Source organism: Seriola lalandi, unplaced genomic scaffold, assembly GCF_002814215.2.
Source record: "Seriola lalandi dorsalis isolate HSWRI2012SDOR001 ecotype SW California unplaced genomic scaffold, Sedor1 jcf7180002054850, whole genome shotgun sequence".
In the NCBI taxonomy this organism is placed as follows: Eukaryota; Metazoa; Chordata; class Actinopteri; order Carangiformes; family Carangidae; genus Seriola; species Seriola lalandi.
The window spans coordinates 1,457,644-1,476,552 of record NW_019525403.1 but is presented as its reverse complement, the minus strand read 5'-3'; the positions used below and the strand labels follow the sequence as shown (position 1 = coordinate 1,476,552).

At 40.6% G+C, this 18,909-nt stretch overlaps 1 protein-coding gene across 1 annotated transcript in view; it reads right to left on the bottom strand.

Annotated features, from left to right (window-relative positions):
• s100b (S100 calcium binding protein, beta (neural)) overlaps nucleotides 1–1,061 on the bottom strand; it is a 2,474-nt gene extending 1,413 nt beyond the window's left edge. Inside the window, exons 1-2 of the mRNA XM_023426929.1 lie at nucleotides 1,007–1,061; nucleotides 196–351 (exon numbers count right to left, since the gene is read on the bottom strand). Coding sequence (XP_023282697.1) covers nucleotides 196–333 — 138 coding nt within the window. The 5' untranslated portion in view covers nucleotides 334–351; nucleotides 1,007–1,061. The remainder of the gene's footprint in view (nucleotides 1–195; nucleotides 352–1,006) is intronic.
• Nucleotides 1,062–18,909: the final 17,848 nt, after the last annotated feature.

Genomic DNA, 18,909 nt, shown 5'->3' with positions numbered 1-18,909 from the left:
AGAGGTCAGATCAGGACAAATACAATGACAGAGAGAAAACTAAACATGTTGGGATGAAAACACAACTCGATTCAAATTAGCTGGTATCAGTTCAGATCGTATTATTGAATCATAATATGAAGTATTTCCATCTTTTGAGACTTTTCTGCAGTGCTGGAGCTTCTCGCCACAGACCCGGATCTCTCGGTGTCTTACCGCCATCAGCTCCGGCAGCTCATCGTGAAGCAGGTCCTTCAGCTCGCTCTTCTTCAGCTTGTGTTTGTCTCCTTCTCTCTCTGAATACTTCTGAAATACTGCAATGATGGTGGCCATCGAGGTCTCCAGGTCAGTCATCGTCACCTGTCTTTTCACCTTCGACATTCAGATGAACAAAGAATTCAGGATTGACTTGCTGTTACACTCTCCAGTGGTAAAATCCTGGATTGTTAAGTATCAGTTTTTATCTGAAGATAATGTAATGGTGCAGAAAAAGTTAAATTACTTTAATTTGTGAAAGAAAAGTCAAGATTTCTTGCTTTTCCTGTTGTCTTTGACATTTATAATCAGCACATTATTATCTGGTTGCACCATTTTGTGTTACAGATATTAACTAAAAACCTGTGACAGAGGGTATCCATTTCAAAATAGCAGCTGCAAAAATAGTTAAAATTCTGACTTATTAATATTTAAGTTGCTTGTATTGATTGGTTGCCATGAAATGAAAATCATTAATAACTAAAAACAACCCACACTAACCATAGAGAATACAAATCAGCTTCATCAACTGAAACAAATATCTTTACTTTTCCGTGTATACTACTTCCAAAATATTTTTTATCAGCATGACAGTGCAGAAAAGTGCCTCATTCACTTAAGTCACTATATAAGATATAATATATAAAAAAAAACTTCATATGTGGTATTGAAAAACTTAAGATTATTAAAAATATTTTATCAGATCTTTTGGCACAATACAAAGCCCAATTTCTCTTTTCTCCCGTAATTAAAAAAAAGCTGATGACCTTACCTCAGGGTTAGTGCAGGCAGCTGTGTGTTGTGTATCCAGAGAGTGGAGGCTGAGGATGGACAGCAGCCTTTATACTGTGGCAGTGTGGTGGGTGGTGGTGTGGAGGCTGCAGCGCTGAGGTCAGCCAACCTGTCAATCAAACTGCCGACCAATCCCGTCCGTCCACCTTCACTCACTCCACTGCAACTCTGCACTAACCAGCACCGATGGGCCTGTCTCACTCACTTCTAGACATTGTTGAAATTTAAAATGATAGTTTAATGTTACAGGATGTCTTATTTTGAAAGGATTGAGGACTTTTCAAGATTTGAAAGTAAGATATAAGATTTCAACTTTCACTCACACACTCGGGTTCAGTATCTTGCCCAATAAACCGGGGACTGGAAACGCCGGGAATCGAGCTTCCAACCTTCTGGTTAGAGGATAACTCACTCTACCTCCTGAGCCACAGCCAACACAACTAGTGCAACAACTACTGGGTATATTGTCATGCAATTTATCCAGACGTTCATGGTTGCCTGAGGATGCATCCTAATGAATTATGGGACTTTTCCTCCAATGCCACCATCAGGTCGACACTTGAATTTTTGCAATACTTTGGTTCATGAACAAATACCTGCAAATCAGCTATGTTTAGTGCTAATTACCAAATGTTCGCATGTTAACATGCTAAGCTAAGATGGTGAACATTACCTGCTAAACATCAGCATGGTTAGTGGTGTCACTGTGAGCATGTTAGCATGCTAACAGGAATGAAACAACTACAGAACAAATAACTTGACATTGAAATAGATTTTAACCATCTACCCTGTCAGTTGTCACGCCTTCTGCTGTTCATTAAGACACACATGAAGCTGTTTATTAATGTAATTTAACTCATAAAATGGATAACTTAGAGGAGGAGCAGCAGGTCTTTTCTAGTTGAGATATATTTACCAAAACCTTGCCAAGCACCTCAACTAATTAAGTTTCAATGAGATGAACAAACAAGCGTAAATGCGCCAAACGCCTCCCCGTGTGTCTCTGTCCGTTCATCATGGATCGTATACCATCTATCTGTGGTCCCCCTTTGATCCAGATCTGCCTCTCCTCGTTGTGTTGGGGCATCTGCTGGGCGACAAAGGCCCCGTTTCAGAGGAAGCGGATGGCCGTGCATGTTAATGAAGACGTTCTTTTCACTGTTGATGTTGGCCAGACGTGTGCCCTCCGCAGCCCAGAGAGAGCTCACAAACACGACAGCTGCTCCGGCCAAACGGGCTGAAGTTGACATGTCCCAGTGCCAGGTTTCTGCTCCAAAACTGAGGGGATTTCTTTAAAAGACAAAAAAAGAAATACATATGAGGTTTAGTCAGTATCATTAGGTAATATATTTTACACAACATCTTCAACAAGTCTTCCAACCTGAACTGTATAGGTTGTTTTTTTAACCCTCTGTTACGACCCATAGGAGTGTTTTCCTGAAATAGCATCCAGGCGTACCGGACGGTGATTGTCATGGTTACAATAATAAACACGCGGACTGTACCGATAGCGGCGTACCAAACTGTGTCACCATGGTTAGTATAATAACTGTGATGGCTTGGTTAAGTTTAGGAAAAGAGTTTTGTTTAAATTAACTACTTCCTTTCCATTACACAAATCATTGTTGTCATGGTTACAATTTAAAGAGCTAGTTTTACATAGGAGTCGAACACTGCTCTCCTGTGTCATTCCTGTTCCTTGTTGACCCATCCATCCACCACAACCTGCTCCTGATGTGGACTTTGTCGCTCTATACTTTCACCGCACTTTCCCCTTTGCTCCTGTCATAATCACTGTGACCACGAGATGTCGCCTAGCAACAATACGTAACTATGGGCCATAATAACCTGCTGCACAAGACGACCTGTGGGCTCGTTTTTATGACATGCAACTCTTGTGTCTTTGGAAATTTCCGGTTTCAATTTCTGAGTTCAAAAGACAGACATGGGGAATTATATTATAAGACAGGAAGTGAATTTCAAAATAAAAGTGGATATATTTTTTAAGTTATTTTTTTCCATGATTAAAAACACAGTGAGAGAGAAAGAGGATGATGAAATACTGCAAAGGACATCAGGATGGAACCTGGACTGCTGAGTTGGGGACCAGACCTTCAAGGTGTGTGCTCTACCAGGTGAGTCAACAGAGGGGATATTTTATCACCAACATTTTCATCTTTTGAAAGGTTTATTTAAATGTTTTTGATGTTAAATATGACAAATAATGAAACCTAAAGTATCATGAAGGGCAAAAACAAAAGCTATAGAATAAAAGATTAATTGCTTTGTTAATCTTCATCCATTTCTTTCTGCAAGGGTGGATGCAGTGTATATACAGGATTTTGCTTTACTAATCTTTCATGACAATGTAACTTATTATATTAAATAATATGTAATTCAGGCCAATCAAACATTTACATTTCCAGCTGCAAAAGGAAAAACCATCACATGCTGATTTGTGGTGTAACATTATGACAAAGCAGGTATATCTTGGAGGTCAATAATCTTCATAGTGTGCTGAATTCCCTGGATGAGTTCCTCCATCGCCCTCTCTGACCTCTGACCTCCATCCACTCTTTGTGTTTCGGGTCGGGCAGCGTGTTGGAGAACAGAGGCGTTTATTACATGATAAACTGTGTCTTTGTTCGATGATAAATACACTCCTCACGCGGACGACCACAGACTGTTTCATTGTTGGCGTCGAACACTGAAACACTGTGCAGAGACACAACCAAAGATACTGGAAACTGGAGTCACACAGCCGGGCAAGAGAGCATCATCTATCATTGCTCTCGCTCTCTCTCTCTCTCTCTCTGCTCAACGTGTGTCAGGAGTGAGACCTAATTAATTAAAAATAGGACATAATAAGTCAACAGAATAATTTTCACTTGAATATATGAAGATATAAGTTTATGACATATAGCAAATACCCATAGTTAAATTTATATATTTACGTATATAAAAAACATGATTTTTTTATGGTAAAACATTTTGTAACCACATATGTTAATGAAAGATAGGCTATTTAATTTATATATATGCCAGTTTATTAAGAACACATACATATAAGAATTCTATTTGCTTATATATGTTTTTCTTATTAACTTTAAACATGTCTATCTTCACATTCTGGAAGTGTGATAGCAGGCTTCTTAAATAATTATCACATATATGTTTTTATTTTATATGTACATGTATTCTATAAATAGAAATTCAATGTAGGTAGCTATATTACATTTGCGTTTGTTTTTTGTTTGACATGCTTGTGTTGAATTTTTTCTCAGTGAATTATGTGTTATTATTATTATTATCATTACTATTATTATTATTATTATTATTATGTGTCATTAGTTCAGGAAGGAATAAGAAATGGTGTCCTCATATTAAAATATAAGAAATTTGCTTGAAACTCTCCTTAAGAAGTAGATAAATAAAGTCTAGGTTACATTAAATCTATGTTATAGTGTTAAAAATGAATAAATAAGTTATTAAAAGTCATTTTTATTTCACAGTTTCGCCTTTGCCAACAAAACAATCAGTTTATCACCTACAGGATAAAGCCACAGCCCAGACAGACTTTACACCGCAACATTTCACAGTCAGCTTCTCTTCCTCCTCCTCTCTTGTGTCTCTTTCAGCATTTTTTCTCCCGGGACACGGCGTCCTCAAACGGCCCGGGGCGTCCTCAGAGCCAGCCGGGCCCCCGGGGACTGAGCCGTCGTTGTGGCAACCGGTCTACACCTCCTGCTGGTCTGGAAAAGGTTTGCCAGGCTGCTGAGTCACCACCTGGCAGGCGAGCATAACCTGAGATTAACACACACACAAACACAAACACACACACACACACACACACACACACACACACACACACACACACACACACACGAACTGAGGTTACTGGTGTTTTAGTTTCTTTCTTCGATAAGGATTTTTAATTTGGTTTTTGGTTATTTTCATTTTTAAATTGTTGTTTTTTCTGTTTCTAAAGTCAAGTCATTTGCTCCGTTTACTGTCAGTATGCAGTGACCTCTGACCTTTAATCCCCTCATTATTCAAAATATATTTTTGGAAGATCAGGAATTTGTGGTGACCTCACTTCAAGTTCCTCTGGGAGGAGAAAAAAAAGGGAATATTCTAAAAAGTAAAGGAATAAAATCCTGCATTTCTGTTTCTACAGTGCTTGTCATGGTGATAATTCACCAGTAGATGGCAGCAGAGCATCATAAGTCAACTGCCCAACAACCTCATGTCAGATCAATAACATCAAATCACATATCACTAATAAACCAAAGGTCTGTGCACCAAAATAATAAATCAGTATTACAGTAGTTGATTAAACAACTTAAAAAGGGTTTAAATGATTACTTGTTAAAACGACAGTAAAAGTAAATCTAATTCATGAATAAACTTTATACTTTTGGAAAAGTTTTCATGGCTTTAAATCCTGTTATTAAGAAGATTGGTTTTGAGATTAATTAAGAGAGAATATACCGTGTGATATTTGAGATTAAGGAGTATGTGGTTTGTAGAGTGTGTTTCTTAAACACAGTGACAATAATCATTTTTTTCCTTGATCAAAACTGTATTTCTCTATTTATTTAGCAAGTTTTATTCCTTCTTCAAGGTTGTTGATGTTGTTAAATCCGTGTTTCTACCTCTAGGGGGCAGTCTGACACAAACATCAGACTGTCATTGATTGGCTGTATTGATTCCTTTCAGACTGATTGAGGTTCCAGTCCAGTCTGAGCTGTTGCAAAATGACAATAATAACATGAAGTATCTGAGGTGAAAATCAGGGTCATGCAGACATTTATAGTGTCTGGTATCGACTTTTTCTTGACAATTAGATAGTGGACAAGAATATGTTCCAGCACCATCCTCAGCCTGTACAGCCACTTTGGCAGCTAGAGGAGGATCTCACTGTCATTTTCAATGGGCAAAAAATATATAAAAATAATGCTCTCCAAGCAGAGAGCGATGTTAACATGCTAAACATCATCCCACAAAAATCATCCCATCCCATCACATTTATGGTGGTTCACCTGGAGTTTCATTTAACCTCAGTCCTTACAGCAGCAGCTTGGGTTCAAGTCCCACTCAGCTCCTTTGCTGCATATCATCTCCTTTCTCTCTTTTTATTAGTAAGAAAATATTTGTTAGATAACCCTCCCTAACCAAACCTAATTGTTTATTCAAACTGTTTAACCACTGCTGGTATCAGCTCATTGTGTCCCAACAAGCTGCTGCCTCCCTCCTCTTCCTCCTCCTGGCTGCAGCCACAGTGTTGACCACAGCACGGTTGATATTCTGCCCAGAGGTATCATGGTGCCCGTCCTGGCTGGTGTTTTCCCTCCGCTGGATTACTCCCTGGCAGAGCATGTGTATGTCTGGCTGCTGATCACAGCATAATCTGGACGAATCCTCAATCTGTCATTCAATCCCAAAGCCCATCTGGCTCATTTGGTTGTTCACACTGCAGTGGCTCACAAACCGTCATAAACCTGGATAATAGGGAGGAGGAAAGTGTTATTGTGGACGGTCAGGGCTGCTGTGAGTGTTACTGCGCTCGGTGTTACACTGAGTTATCGCTTCAATCAAGCCACTCAGATGATTTGCGAGGGTTGTCTATTGTCGCCTGGAGCTCAGAGTAGGTGATTTTCTGTCTTGCTGTGTCCTCCTGTCTCTCCATCACACTATTACCACAAAACAATATCATCTTGATACATTACTGCGTCTCAGATTTGCCCTTCAAACCTGACTTTTATTAAACTGAGAGAAAAACTTTGATGAGATTTGATGGAAACAACACTAGTTAAACTACTTTACTTACTAACCAGTCATTCATCATGCCTGGAGAAACAAGGTCAAGCTGATGTTAGACAAATAGTTGGTTATTTCAGAAATTTACAAGGAATACATCCTGATTTTTGTAGGTCAAACTCTACAAAAACATGGAGGTAGATTCCATAATTTCACACCTCAGTTTCTACAAAGATGTTTAGGTTACAACTCACTATCTGTTTAATCTGTTGCTGCAGACAAAGTGATGGAGCTGAGATAAGACAAACATTTAAACCAAGTGAATACAAGTTTATGGTAGGAAACTTAACGAGAGAATGTAAAACAAAAAGACATGTCTCAGATTTAGCTAACCTGCTGTGCTCAAACTCAAAATTTGGAAAATTTTGAACTAACTTTGGTTAAACATGGATGACCTGATAGTCCAGTGGTTAAGGCACATACCATGTCAATTCAGATGTTTTGAACAGCAAATCCCCGGTTTGATTCCCAGCTAGCCATCTCTTTGCTGCATGTCATATCCCTTCTCTCTGTCTCACTACACTGTCCTTTCAAATAAAAGCATATAATGCCCCCAGAAATAACTTCAGTATTTATTAAACTGATTTAGCTGCTCTTTAACAACAAGCAAAGTCACAGAAAATATTCATGTCTTAATGTCTGAGAATCCTCCTCTATGCAGATGATGTGAAATTATATTTTAACTAATAAATTTAAGCTTTTTAGGAAACTGCTTTTGTTGTTGTATTGAGCCACTGTGGTGGATTTGAACCTGCACCCTCTCTGTCTCCATGGCAACCAAGAGATGGCCACTCTGCCAGCTGCAGAGTGGCCATCTCATGTCGCATCTGTCCCTCCCTAATCCCTTAATCCTCTCCTGCCTCGACTCTCACCCCCCACACCCCCACCCCCGATTGGATTAGAGGCTCCTGGATCAGTGTGCTCTATCCTCCACACACAAATGCATACACACACACACATATACACACACCTACCTGATGGCCCACATATCTACTTCCTCTTCTGATGGGAAAACAAACTACGAGACAATAAACAGGTTTAGAGACACAGCACAACAGACTGTAGAGTGTAGACTGAATGGACGGTGATGAATCACCATCCATCGTAAGCTCTTTAGTCTCACTCTGATCCTTTCAATCTTATTTTTCTCACTAAACCTATCCACTGCTGAAAGATACATTCACCTTTTAAATATAAATCAATGTACTTCAAGAGCTTTCTTGAATTTTCTGCTGTAACATGTACACAAAAAATCTCCATCTGAAGACGTTTATTGAAATATGTGATTGAGTCCAAAAATCTTCGAAACAAAAAACTCATTTTAAACAGAGCGAACAGAATTCGATTTTAAAGATTGTTTCCTCTTATTTTGAAAGGAACAGTTTACACAATTCAAACACAGCACACTTTTTGCACTATTTTGCACTTGTGGTTTCCTGCTGTGCAATAAAACAAATAAGCCACAAATAAACAAATGTCACTTTTAGTTTAAGATCAGGCGACGTGGGGAGAGTCTGAAGTAGTTTGGACAAATTACATGTTATTCCAACTTCATTGTTTTAAAGTGGCAACGCTACAATGCAAATGGTTTTGCTTTTTTCATCTTGAGCTTGACTTTAACAGCAGCATTGTTTTGGTTTATTGTAGTTTTTCACTGTCATTCAAACCCTGTCTGTGTCATCAAAGCCACTTTTAGCTTGTTAGTCAGTTCACTAAGTGAATCAGATCACAGACATCTCACAGCTGGTGAAAGACCTGACGCAGAGGAAGGAAGCGCCATGTTTGGAGAAAATCTCCTCCTTCGTAAGCAGCCAGCTCCACTCCAGACCCGATTTATCCGACCTTGTCCCAGACGAGGTTTTCAGACCTGAGGTGAGTGTGTCTGAGCCGAGCCGGCGCTCGTTACGTCTGAGTGAGTCACAGATATCAGACGGACCTGAGGAAGCTCATGAGACAATCGTGACTAGAATTTAGGTTTTCATCATTTCCCCGACAGATACTGTTCTCATCTTGAACTATTAATCCACACTTTCATTTTCTCCTGTCTCGTTTATTGTAATTCCCTCTACAGACGCCTCAGTGAAGATGCTCTTAATCGATTACAGCTGCCAGGCTATTAACCAGAACCACACATTACCCCTGTTCTTGCATCCCCCCACTGACTTCCTGCAAAACGTAGAGTACAAATCTATTATCCATCCAATGCTTCAACTGCAAAACAAAAGATCATCTTCGGTGACTTTGCATTTTAGCCTCAACCCTATGGAATCATCCCCCTGAGTCTTTAAGTTTTACTGAATCTTTGGCCTGCTTTGGCCAAGAGTGACAATGTTGAGTTGGACAGACTTTATTCTGAAAGGATTGTTAGATTTGTTATTTTGGATCCTTTTACCCATGAAGTTAAACCTGATCTGCCTCCATCAAGTGAAGAGTCAGCTGGCCTGGTCAGAGTCCAGTCCTGCAGCTACAGGTGAATCAAACCTGTCTCTGATTTGATCTCAGGTTGTGGGCCACAGTAAATTTGAATGTATCATGTATCTGATTCTCCTCCTGAGCAACAGTAGAGAGCAGCTTTACAGCCTCTACTGTCCTTACATAGATGAGCCCAAAACTGTGGTCGGTTTGCCAAAAAATGTTGCTTAACTAAAATCTTTCCTTCCAGATTTAACAAAATTCTTGAAAACGAAAAATATTGTTTTATGTGTCTTTAAGTGAAAAATCAGGAATATCGAGAGTCCACACTGTAAAAGATTTACACAAAAGACAACTTAATTAGATTAAAAGTAATTTCCTGTATACAGTATACAGTCTGACACACTTAATCTGTCACAAGTTCTCTGACGTTATCTCAGTGTTTATGTCTGAGAAAGTCATTCCATGCAGCAGTGAAGACATGGACAGTCTTGTAGTGACGACCCAGCGTGACAGCGACCACACACAGCTAATCTTCCCACGGAAACACAAAAACAGCTCCCGACTAACCACAACACCATATGGTGAAACACTAAGCTCCCGTCAGGTCATAACAGCAGAGCTTCAGATACTCAGGGAGGCTGGAGCATCGCTGCCCCGACTTCACCGCAACCGTTAGAGATTACTGATGTCGAAGAAACGATGAGCCGCGCTTCATCCAGCTCTGACTTTCTTACTGAATTTAAAAAATGACACAATTAAAAAGAGATCATTTTCAAGACATGTTTTCCCTTCTATTTAAATCCATCATCTTTTAGCCTGGACTTTGTTTTACATCTCTGGTTGATGCTGCAAGGACTCCAGTACAACAACAGCCACATTTTTCTTTCTGGTTTAAGTTCATGATTCAGACTCTTGGAGCAACAGTAAAAAAGTTTTAAGCAGCCATCAGCATCGGAACTACAGCTACTGCTACTGCTTTTCTCATTACAGCAGGTTTTATCTTCTCATGAAAATGAGGCATTTAAGTTTTGTGAGCAGCTTCACGTCCTCAGTGATACCTATATAAGTTGATCCTGAGGAAACTGATACATGAATAATTTATCCTCTTCAAATGTACGGCAGCTTCACCTTAAATCCCACAGCTTTCAAAGACTCACACACAACAAGATTTAAAGGGGGGAATTTAAGCGTGATTGATTGCAGAGTAATTAATATTCCCTGTGTCAACATATTGACAACTGTGAATCAGCACAGTCTCTCGTTAAGTCCAACACTTCAGTTATCTTTGTCTTCGTGGGACGCTGGTATATTCTCATTTCACTCACTGGATTTCAGAGTGGCTCACGGCGGAGCTGCGTGACTGACAGCAGGGTTAATCAAGTTGTTTTTAATCTCGTTGAAAAGCTCCCCGGCCGGTTCCTATTATCATAATGAGCTCGCTCTCTCTTTCTCGTTTCTGTTTTAAGTTCTCGTCGAAGCAGCTACTATTGAGCGCCCACATCAGAGGAGGCGCTTCCTGTCGCTAAAGGGTCACCGGTGCAATCGTCCACGTGTCCTTGAGCGAGTCCTGCAACACAACCACGAGTAAGAGAGTTTTAGTCAAACTGTGCAGCTTCTGGCGACTAATTGTTTTTTTTAATTCTGGCTTCAAATTGATGAGTCTGCCTCTAAAGTGTGAAATGATTCATGCAGTAATCAGCTCTGACAGCGTTTCAGTCTGATGTGGGCTCTGGCTAATTCCTGCAAGGCAAACTCAAAGAGTGTTTATTCGATTGCAAATATAAAGAGCTCATTTTTTTCTCAGGTTTCCTCTCAGTATTTCAAACATTTACAGGCATAGAGATCTGAGCAAAGCAGATCTGGGATTTCCCCCGTTACATTCGATCAGGTTGCATTTGAAGACCGTTTGCAACACAGCAGTGCGACTACGTTTTCTCATTTTGAAGGCTCCTTCAAATGCATCCTTCGTTTCCTGGGCAACAAAGGCTCCAACAGGTGGATCCTTCGTGGGCCAACCTATCCCAACATACATTGCGAGCCTTATATGGCAGCAAACAACACTGACAGAAAGCTTTCAGCTTAGTTCAACAGCTAATGTTAGAACTGTTAAAAACCAAAGGTCTTAAAGCCAAGGTCGCTAGGCAACAGGAGCAGCGGTAAGGGTGGGTACAGGTGATGCAAAGTGGAAATCCTCCGTACACCTGACTGTCTCATTTTGGTTCAGCCTGCAACGTCTACATAGGTCTCACCTTCATAAAACCACGTCCTCAGGGGAGCACACATTCATGGTCCCCAGAGGATGAATCCTACTGACCAGTGCAGCGGTTTAACTCTAACAGCTGCCAGCTTCCCAGTCTGGTGATGAAGAACCTGACAGACCAGCACAGAGCCCGGACCTGAACCCCGTCAGGCACCTCTGAGTTGATCTGACACTGTGATTCCTGCAGTCTTAGCCTCTTGCTCTACTCAAACATCACTTCAGCTCATTAAACTCTAAATATCTCCACACACCAGCTGCCCTCCTCACCCGGTGTTTGGTCCAGAGGTGAAACAGCCGTTTAACCTTTTAATTGAGCTTTAATTCTCACTCGGCTTTCCAACGAGTCTCCAAGTTCACCCAGTTACATAAGATTTATACGACGTCAGGAGCCCTATAAACTTTTTGGCAGGTTTGAGCAGCCACACACACACACTCAGCCACACACATACAGCCACTCACACCCAGCCACACACACACACATACACACTCTTGATGAGATTAAAGCTGAGTTTGACGACTTCCGCTAGTTGACCGACCTCGTGGAGAGGATGTCTTGTTTCCGCGGCGACTTCATCTATCACGGCTGATAATTGTGATCGATGTAGGAGGAGCTCGGGCAAACGAAGGCCGAGAAACGTTTCGCCATGCGCCGTGAGGAAGAGGTGTGAGATTAACGGCGATAGAAGCCAGTGAGTGAGGGCGAAGGTGGAGTGCTAACATCAGTAAATCATTACCACGTTAATACTGAGACGTCAGTGTGAGTACTGGAAACAGATGAGACATCACCGAGCCTGGGAGTCTGCTTTGTATCGTTTGTGCTGTTCTTCTACAGCAGTCAGTGGTTACTAAGGAGATGATTGGTAGTGATACTGATGCTAATTGATACTGAAATATTTGTGGTTAAATAATGATCATGAATTTTTCTAGACCTTTAATATTTCATATATTTTATTTAAACATTTATTAACATTCATTTTTCCCATCAAACAATTCTCATTCTTAAACTGATATTGTATTTTTACAATTTTGTCACTTTGTAACTGATGCCGATAATAAAAAATGAGAAATAAAATGTAAACTTACCACATGGCAAGATTACGGAAGCCCTGAGAGACAAGTCACTGAATTAGAAGAGTGACAAAAAAACAAAAAACAAAACTAAAACTTGGAAAAATGATGAGAGAAAATGTGCAATTAAAAACAATATGCAGAACATATTAAAGGTACAGTCCGTGAACTTCCAGCTCAGTGTTTGAATCGACTGGGAGGAGAATTTAGTTTGGTTTTATTCTAAAAAAAAAACAACCAAACAAACAAAAATAAAAAAAATAAAAATACAGATTTAGTCCTGAGATATGTTCAGACAAAAAAAACCCAAAAACTAATGTCTGCCTCCCTGTAATTCACACATTACAATTATACTGTTAAACAATGTGGTGATGATCATTAATTATAAATCAGAATAAGAAACTTCTCACTCCTGCAGAAACTCATTTATCATCCTTATTAAACTCTCACAGGTGATCCGGGCAGACAGCTCAGGTTGCCATGGGAAAGCTCCGGACAGAGGGGAACCTGGGTAATTGGTGTTGAACTGAAGTGCGCTCACGGAGGGTTCACGGATAATAGCTGTGTTTCGACCAAAAAGTACCTGGAACTTTACGTTCTTTAAGTTTCTTCAGGCCCATTGTTGTCTGTGTTTCCAACGCGGCCTAAAGTCCCAGGAAGATCATGCATGAAATTGTTACTTGACATTACATTGTTCACAACACTTTGAGGATATAACATGAACGAAAATACGGGACAAATTGCGTCCTGTATATATTCAACACAGGACGCAGCATTTTATTTTCAGATATGGGATTATCCCATATTATACGTGACGCTCACTCGCTGCGGATTTTTAAACATCGTGGGTGAAAAAAAAATGCAGCGAGTACTCAACCAGTCAGAAAGTTTCAGCACTGCAGACCACACCCCCCAAAGTTCCTGAACCTTTGTAAAGTATAACCCCCCACCAGGGACTTTTTTGGGGGTTGATCAATTACCCCGGGACTAAATTTAGACCCTGGTTCCCGTGGTGGAAACACGCATAGTTCCTCAAAAGGTTCCTGGTTCCTGAGGAAAGTTCCTGTGGTGGAAACGCGGCTATTGATTTTACATCCTACTGAGAGGACTCAGCTCTGCAGTGCAGACTCTCTCTGTCTCTGTTGATTGATCGCTGGGGGGGGGGTCGTCCGTGAAGTCCCCGATGAGATTTAGCCCCCAGCTGTAAAGTGTCAGTCTGAACACTGAAGTGATCACCTCAGACCACAGTGGAAAACACAGTCAAAGACACATTTCAAGCTGCAGCCACTTCTCTCACATATGTTGTAAATGTTATGAATGAATTTAAAGTCGCGTTCAGCTGCTGTTGGTGCTCTTTGACAACAGTTTCAATATCCACACATTCTTTAGAAGTGACAGAAATTGAGTTTTGGGCTTCAGTAACAAAGTCAAAGACAAATCGTTTGAAAACCAGACACACACTTACAGCTGATGTGTTGAATTTAATTATGAATTAAAGCAGAGGGAAACTCAGTGGCACTAATGGAAATGAGCAGGAACTCACCTCAGTAATGTAATATTTCCTTAGGTGCTCATTATAACATTAAAAGTCTTTGTTGGATTGATGGTTGATCAATATAAGAATATTTGAACATCTGATGGGTCGTTTTCTTTTAGACTAAATGATGACTCATTAGTTTAAATCTAAAGCTTCCCTCTGCTGCAGAAACACTGGAGTTACTTAGAGCATAAATCTATCAAATACATATCAAAGACAGCCATTCACAAGGTTATTCAGTATATTCTCAGGAAACTCTCAGGAATGAGAGGCGAGCTTTAAAGTGAATGAGCTGTAAAGTATTTGACCCCATCGACACGAGACGTAACTTATTTCATTTTACAAGATGAATTTGTGTCACTTGAAGCTGCTGCCAAACACCACACATCCATCTGCGTGGAGGAAACACCACGACCCGGTGTTAATCATCCTGTATCTGGTCTGAGCGTCCTTGAGCGAAACTCTAAATCCCCTCTCGCTCTCTCTGTGAAGTTGCTGTGGATAAGAGCAGCAGAAGATGAGCGCTGTAGACATGAGGCCGCTGCACACGATCCAGCCAGTGAAATGTTCATCATTTAGTAACCAGGGATTTGAGGATTTGAGGATTTAAAGGCCACCCTTCAGAAAGTAGCATCATTGGGTGTCATCACGTTCACAGACTGGGTTTCTGTGTGTTTCCCTCTGAAGATGGAGCCTCTCAGTTTGCAGTCGGATAAAAAGCCACTGAACTACAGGCTGAAAATACAAGAAATGATGAATAAAGACTGCAGATATTCAGCTTTTCCTCAAACTGGCTATTGACCGAAACTCCAAAGGATTACTGAAATGATTTATAGTTTGCTTATATGCAAATTTTTCTCATTTAAGGAATTAACACTAAATCCTACAAAATGCTGCACAAGGACAGAGGAGGCTGCATATTTCAGGTGTGTGTTTGTGTATGTGTGTGTGTGTGTGTGTTACACCCCTCTAATCTGCGGCCTTTTCCAGCTGTTGTACGCCGCAGCAAGTGATGAATAAGAAATTTCCTGTGAGCAGGTTGTGCAGCCTCAAGTGTGGACAGATGGAGGGGAGAGGAGAACAGCAAGAGGATGAATTCTCTTGTTCTATCTGCAAAAACAGCAGATTTCCTGCAGTTTCACACTCTGCATGGTGTGTTTGAACGATGATAATGCTGTGGACTCGTGTCTGTTAGCCACAATTACATTTTTGTGATTTTACAGTACTTCAAAGTCTTTCACTTGATCCAGACCAAAGGAAAATGCTCCACTGCTGCCTTTTTAAGGTGGAAACATAGTGATAAAGAGACGTCTCGTAACATAATAATACAGGGGGCTAGCTCTTTGATAGTTCTGATGATCTGCAGATGGATTTAATGTTTTTATTTTATGTTAAAGGTTCATATTTTACTCTTTACGTTTTTTATTATTTACTTTTATTTTGAAGTTTTGACTGTTTTCTGAGTGATCCAACAAAAATATAGGCGGTTTCAGGTAAAACAGTCAAAGAAAAACCAAATCCTGTAAGGTTGGATGGTGGGTCCTGGTGGGTGGGGCTGAGAGCAGTGACTGCTTTGTTGTGACATCACAAAGTTCCAAGAAGTCCTGACAGCTGGTTTCAAGGCTCAGTTTCTGAATACAGGCTGTGTGTATTTCTCTTAATATAGAACCTAGACCTGCTTTATAATCAAACAACACATGGACATCTATCTTTATATTATATGGGACCTTTAAAAAAATCACACAAAATAAAAATAAATTAATCACAATAATATTTAGAGCAATCAAAAATGATTTACAACAAACAAACTGAAACTTTTTTGGAAGTAAATTTGATACTTTCACAGTATGCTTTATAATTAATGAAAACTTGGACTTCTACCTTTATACTATATGGACCTTTAAAATCACACATATACAAACAAGACACAGCAGATTTAGCCTGAAACCAGACTGAAAACCATCTGTCCTGGTCTGGTTGTTTTTAAATCAAGCCTAAATGAGCAGAACCAAACTGGTTCTGTGTGAAGCACCCAAAGGGTTTGTTGAATCACCTCTAATATGAGTAGTATTCATCAAGGGGTTCATGGTATTCTTTATTTTTGTTTATTTAAAATACAGACACCAACACAATGATCAAAAAGTTCAGTAAAACACTTGTTGAGTTATCAGTTACTGAAGCGTGGATGTTACGGCAATCAATAATCAAAGCTAGAAATGAACTACTTCTACTTTAGTAATGTGATACCTGACGAATGTTTGGAGGTTTTCCCATGACCCTTTTTGTCTGAAAGGACAAAGAAAATCCTCTGCAGCCTTTTTCTTTTCTTTGCTTCCTTTAAGTATTTAGAACAATTTCTTCGTCTCCACATTTTGAGGAATCCCTGTATTTGCATTCAGGCAGCATCTGAGATAAAACCAAATTCCTGGCGTTTTCTTCCCATAACCAACCTGGCTGACAAGCAAACGCTCGCTTATTCTGATGCAAAGTAAGCCGCGCTGATAGCGAGGCTCCCCGATAGAGCGGTGAATAGAAAGCTCCTTTTCAGATCCCACAGTTCCCATTCAGCCCAGATGAATAGTCGCGTCCAATCCAGTCTGGGCCTCTAACAAGAGCTGAACTACAGGGCAGCAACGGCCGCGCTCACAGACTCACATCCAGCAGTTTATCTCTGTGCAACTCCCAGCTTCTTGTGCCAGACTTCAGCAGGCGTCTGCTTTCCCTTCTCTGAGAGAGACTTATACAAGTATTAAAATACATCACAACACTGGCAGGTTTATTAACAAAACTATGTAGATCCGCTTCTGTGGGGACATAACCATCTGCACACCTGACACTTTTCACTGATGATGATCTATTTGCTTCTTCGTGCTCTGACCTCCATCACACGCTGGGACAGTTTGAGGTCCCAGAGTTCCTTCACATGCATGAGTCATGAGGTCAAGTTGAGCGTCATTTTGCACTTGACCTCTCAGCCTATTTTCAAATCCTTACTTTCGGAGTTTAGGATCAGGGAGTGGATCTTCAGCTCTCCTGCTAAATGTTTATATATACTGCATTAGTTTGCTGAATATGCTTTGGTACTTGTATGTGTTGGCTAGTTGTGTATAAATGTCATTTTCCATGCAAACTGCACGGCTCTAGAGATGCCTTGTTGCTCAGTCCTGTCTCATATATAAAAGTATATATATATATATATATATATATATATACGTTGCATTTTTCAGTGAAATGTCCCAACAGCTGTTTGATGGCTGTGTCCCAATTCAGGGACCGTCTCGTTTCAGTTTGGTCTTCGCGGTCTACGACGGTTACGAAGGGCCACACCTTCGTAGACAGGGGATTTCCATTTTGTATCACCAGCTGTGCCCAGCTCCTGTCGCTTAGCAACCTTGACAACATGTAACTTTTTAACACAAAATCTTGAGGTTTGAAGGCCCTTGGTTTTAACAGTTGTACCGTTAGCTGTTGAACTGAGCTGGAACACATTACTGACATTTAACATTGTGATCCTCAGGCTCTCTGTCAGTGTTAATTACTGACATATTATTTTCATTACTGCAATGAATCTTGGGATAGGTTGGGCCATGAAGGATTCACATGTTGGAGCCTTTTGTTGCCCGGGAAACAAAGGATGCATTTGAAAGACGCTGGAACCAGAAAACTTTTTTTTGATGAATGACTTCAAAATCAATAAATTGAAAACTCCATCCACTGAGGAACACAAGATGTTTTTGAAAACTGAAAACAGCTCTTAACTATTACACCATCTGTTACACATTAGAATCTCCTCAGCTCTTTATGGGACATAATCCGATCTCTTCCTGGTAGAGACGTTCAGTGAACATGTAGCACAAGTTGAGTAAGTGATTTATTTTTTGTGTGTGAACAGAGAATGACTCAGGTTCAGTCTGCTGAAGTGCAGCGGGCTTTTCATCATGTGGAATAAATGAAAACTTCAGCCTGACTGATTTAGTCGATGTCCATCTCAGCCGGAGACGCTGAAAATGTGAGAAATCCTCTTTTCTAAAAAGGTGCAGGTCCAAGGTGACTCCGGCCTGCTGCATGGATATCAGAGCCCCCTGCACTGATCTCCAGTCACTTCATAACTTGCCTCACAGATATCCATCATACCCCAACCCCCACCCCCCCGACAGTGCAGAGTGAGAAGGCATGCGGAGGGATAAATCCCATCGCTTTCACTGCTGTGAAGCTGCTGCAGCATTCACTCTGTACAGACAGGGAGGCAGAGAGATGTTTGACGGCTTCCTAAATCCTCCAGCTTTTGGGATGTGACTGAAATGTTTGAGTCCGACACAAAAGCATCAGCTGAATAAAAGACTAAAGGCTAAAAGTGAAGGCTTTTGAAATTCAAATAAAAAGCTTCAAGTAGGAAAAGTGACAGAAATAAGGAAGATATATTTAATTTAGAAATAAACACATGACTGTTATGAGATGAATTAGGATGATGTGTTTAGTTTCAGCTGTAAAAAAGTTGCTCCTCTCGCCTCTCCATCTGCTGCCGCTCGGTCTAATTAGCAGCCTGGTAGGAACCTGTGGGTGCAGCCTTTAAAAAGCTCCCCCAGGCCTGACCGAGGGGGGAGCGGGAGCGTGTGGTATCTTTTCTGTTTTGAACGCGTTCTGGTCGTCCAGTTCCTTCGTGGAGCGGATCAAAGTGAAGTTTCCTTTTGAGCCGAGAGTCGACTCTCGACGCCTTTGAGGTCGTCGCTCTCAGGCAACTGTTTGATTTGATCTTCTGAACGCGATGGTGGATTTAATGGGT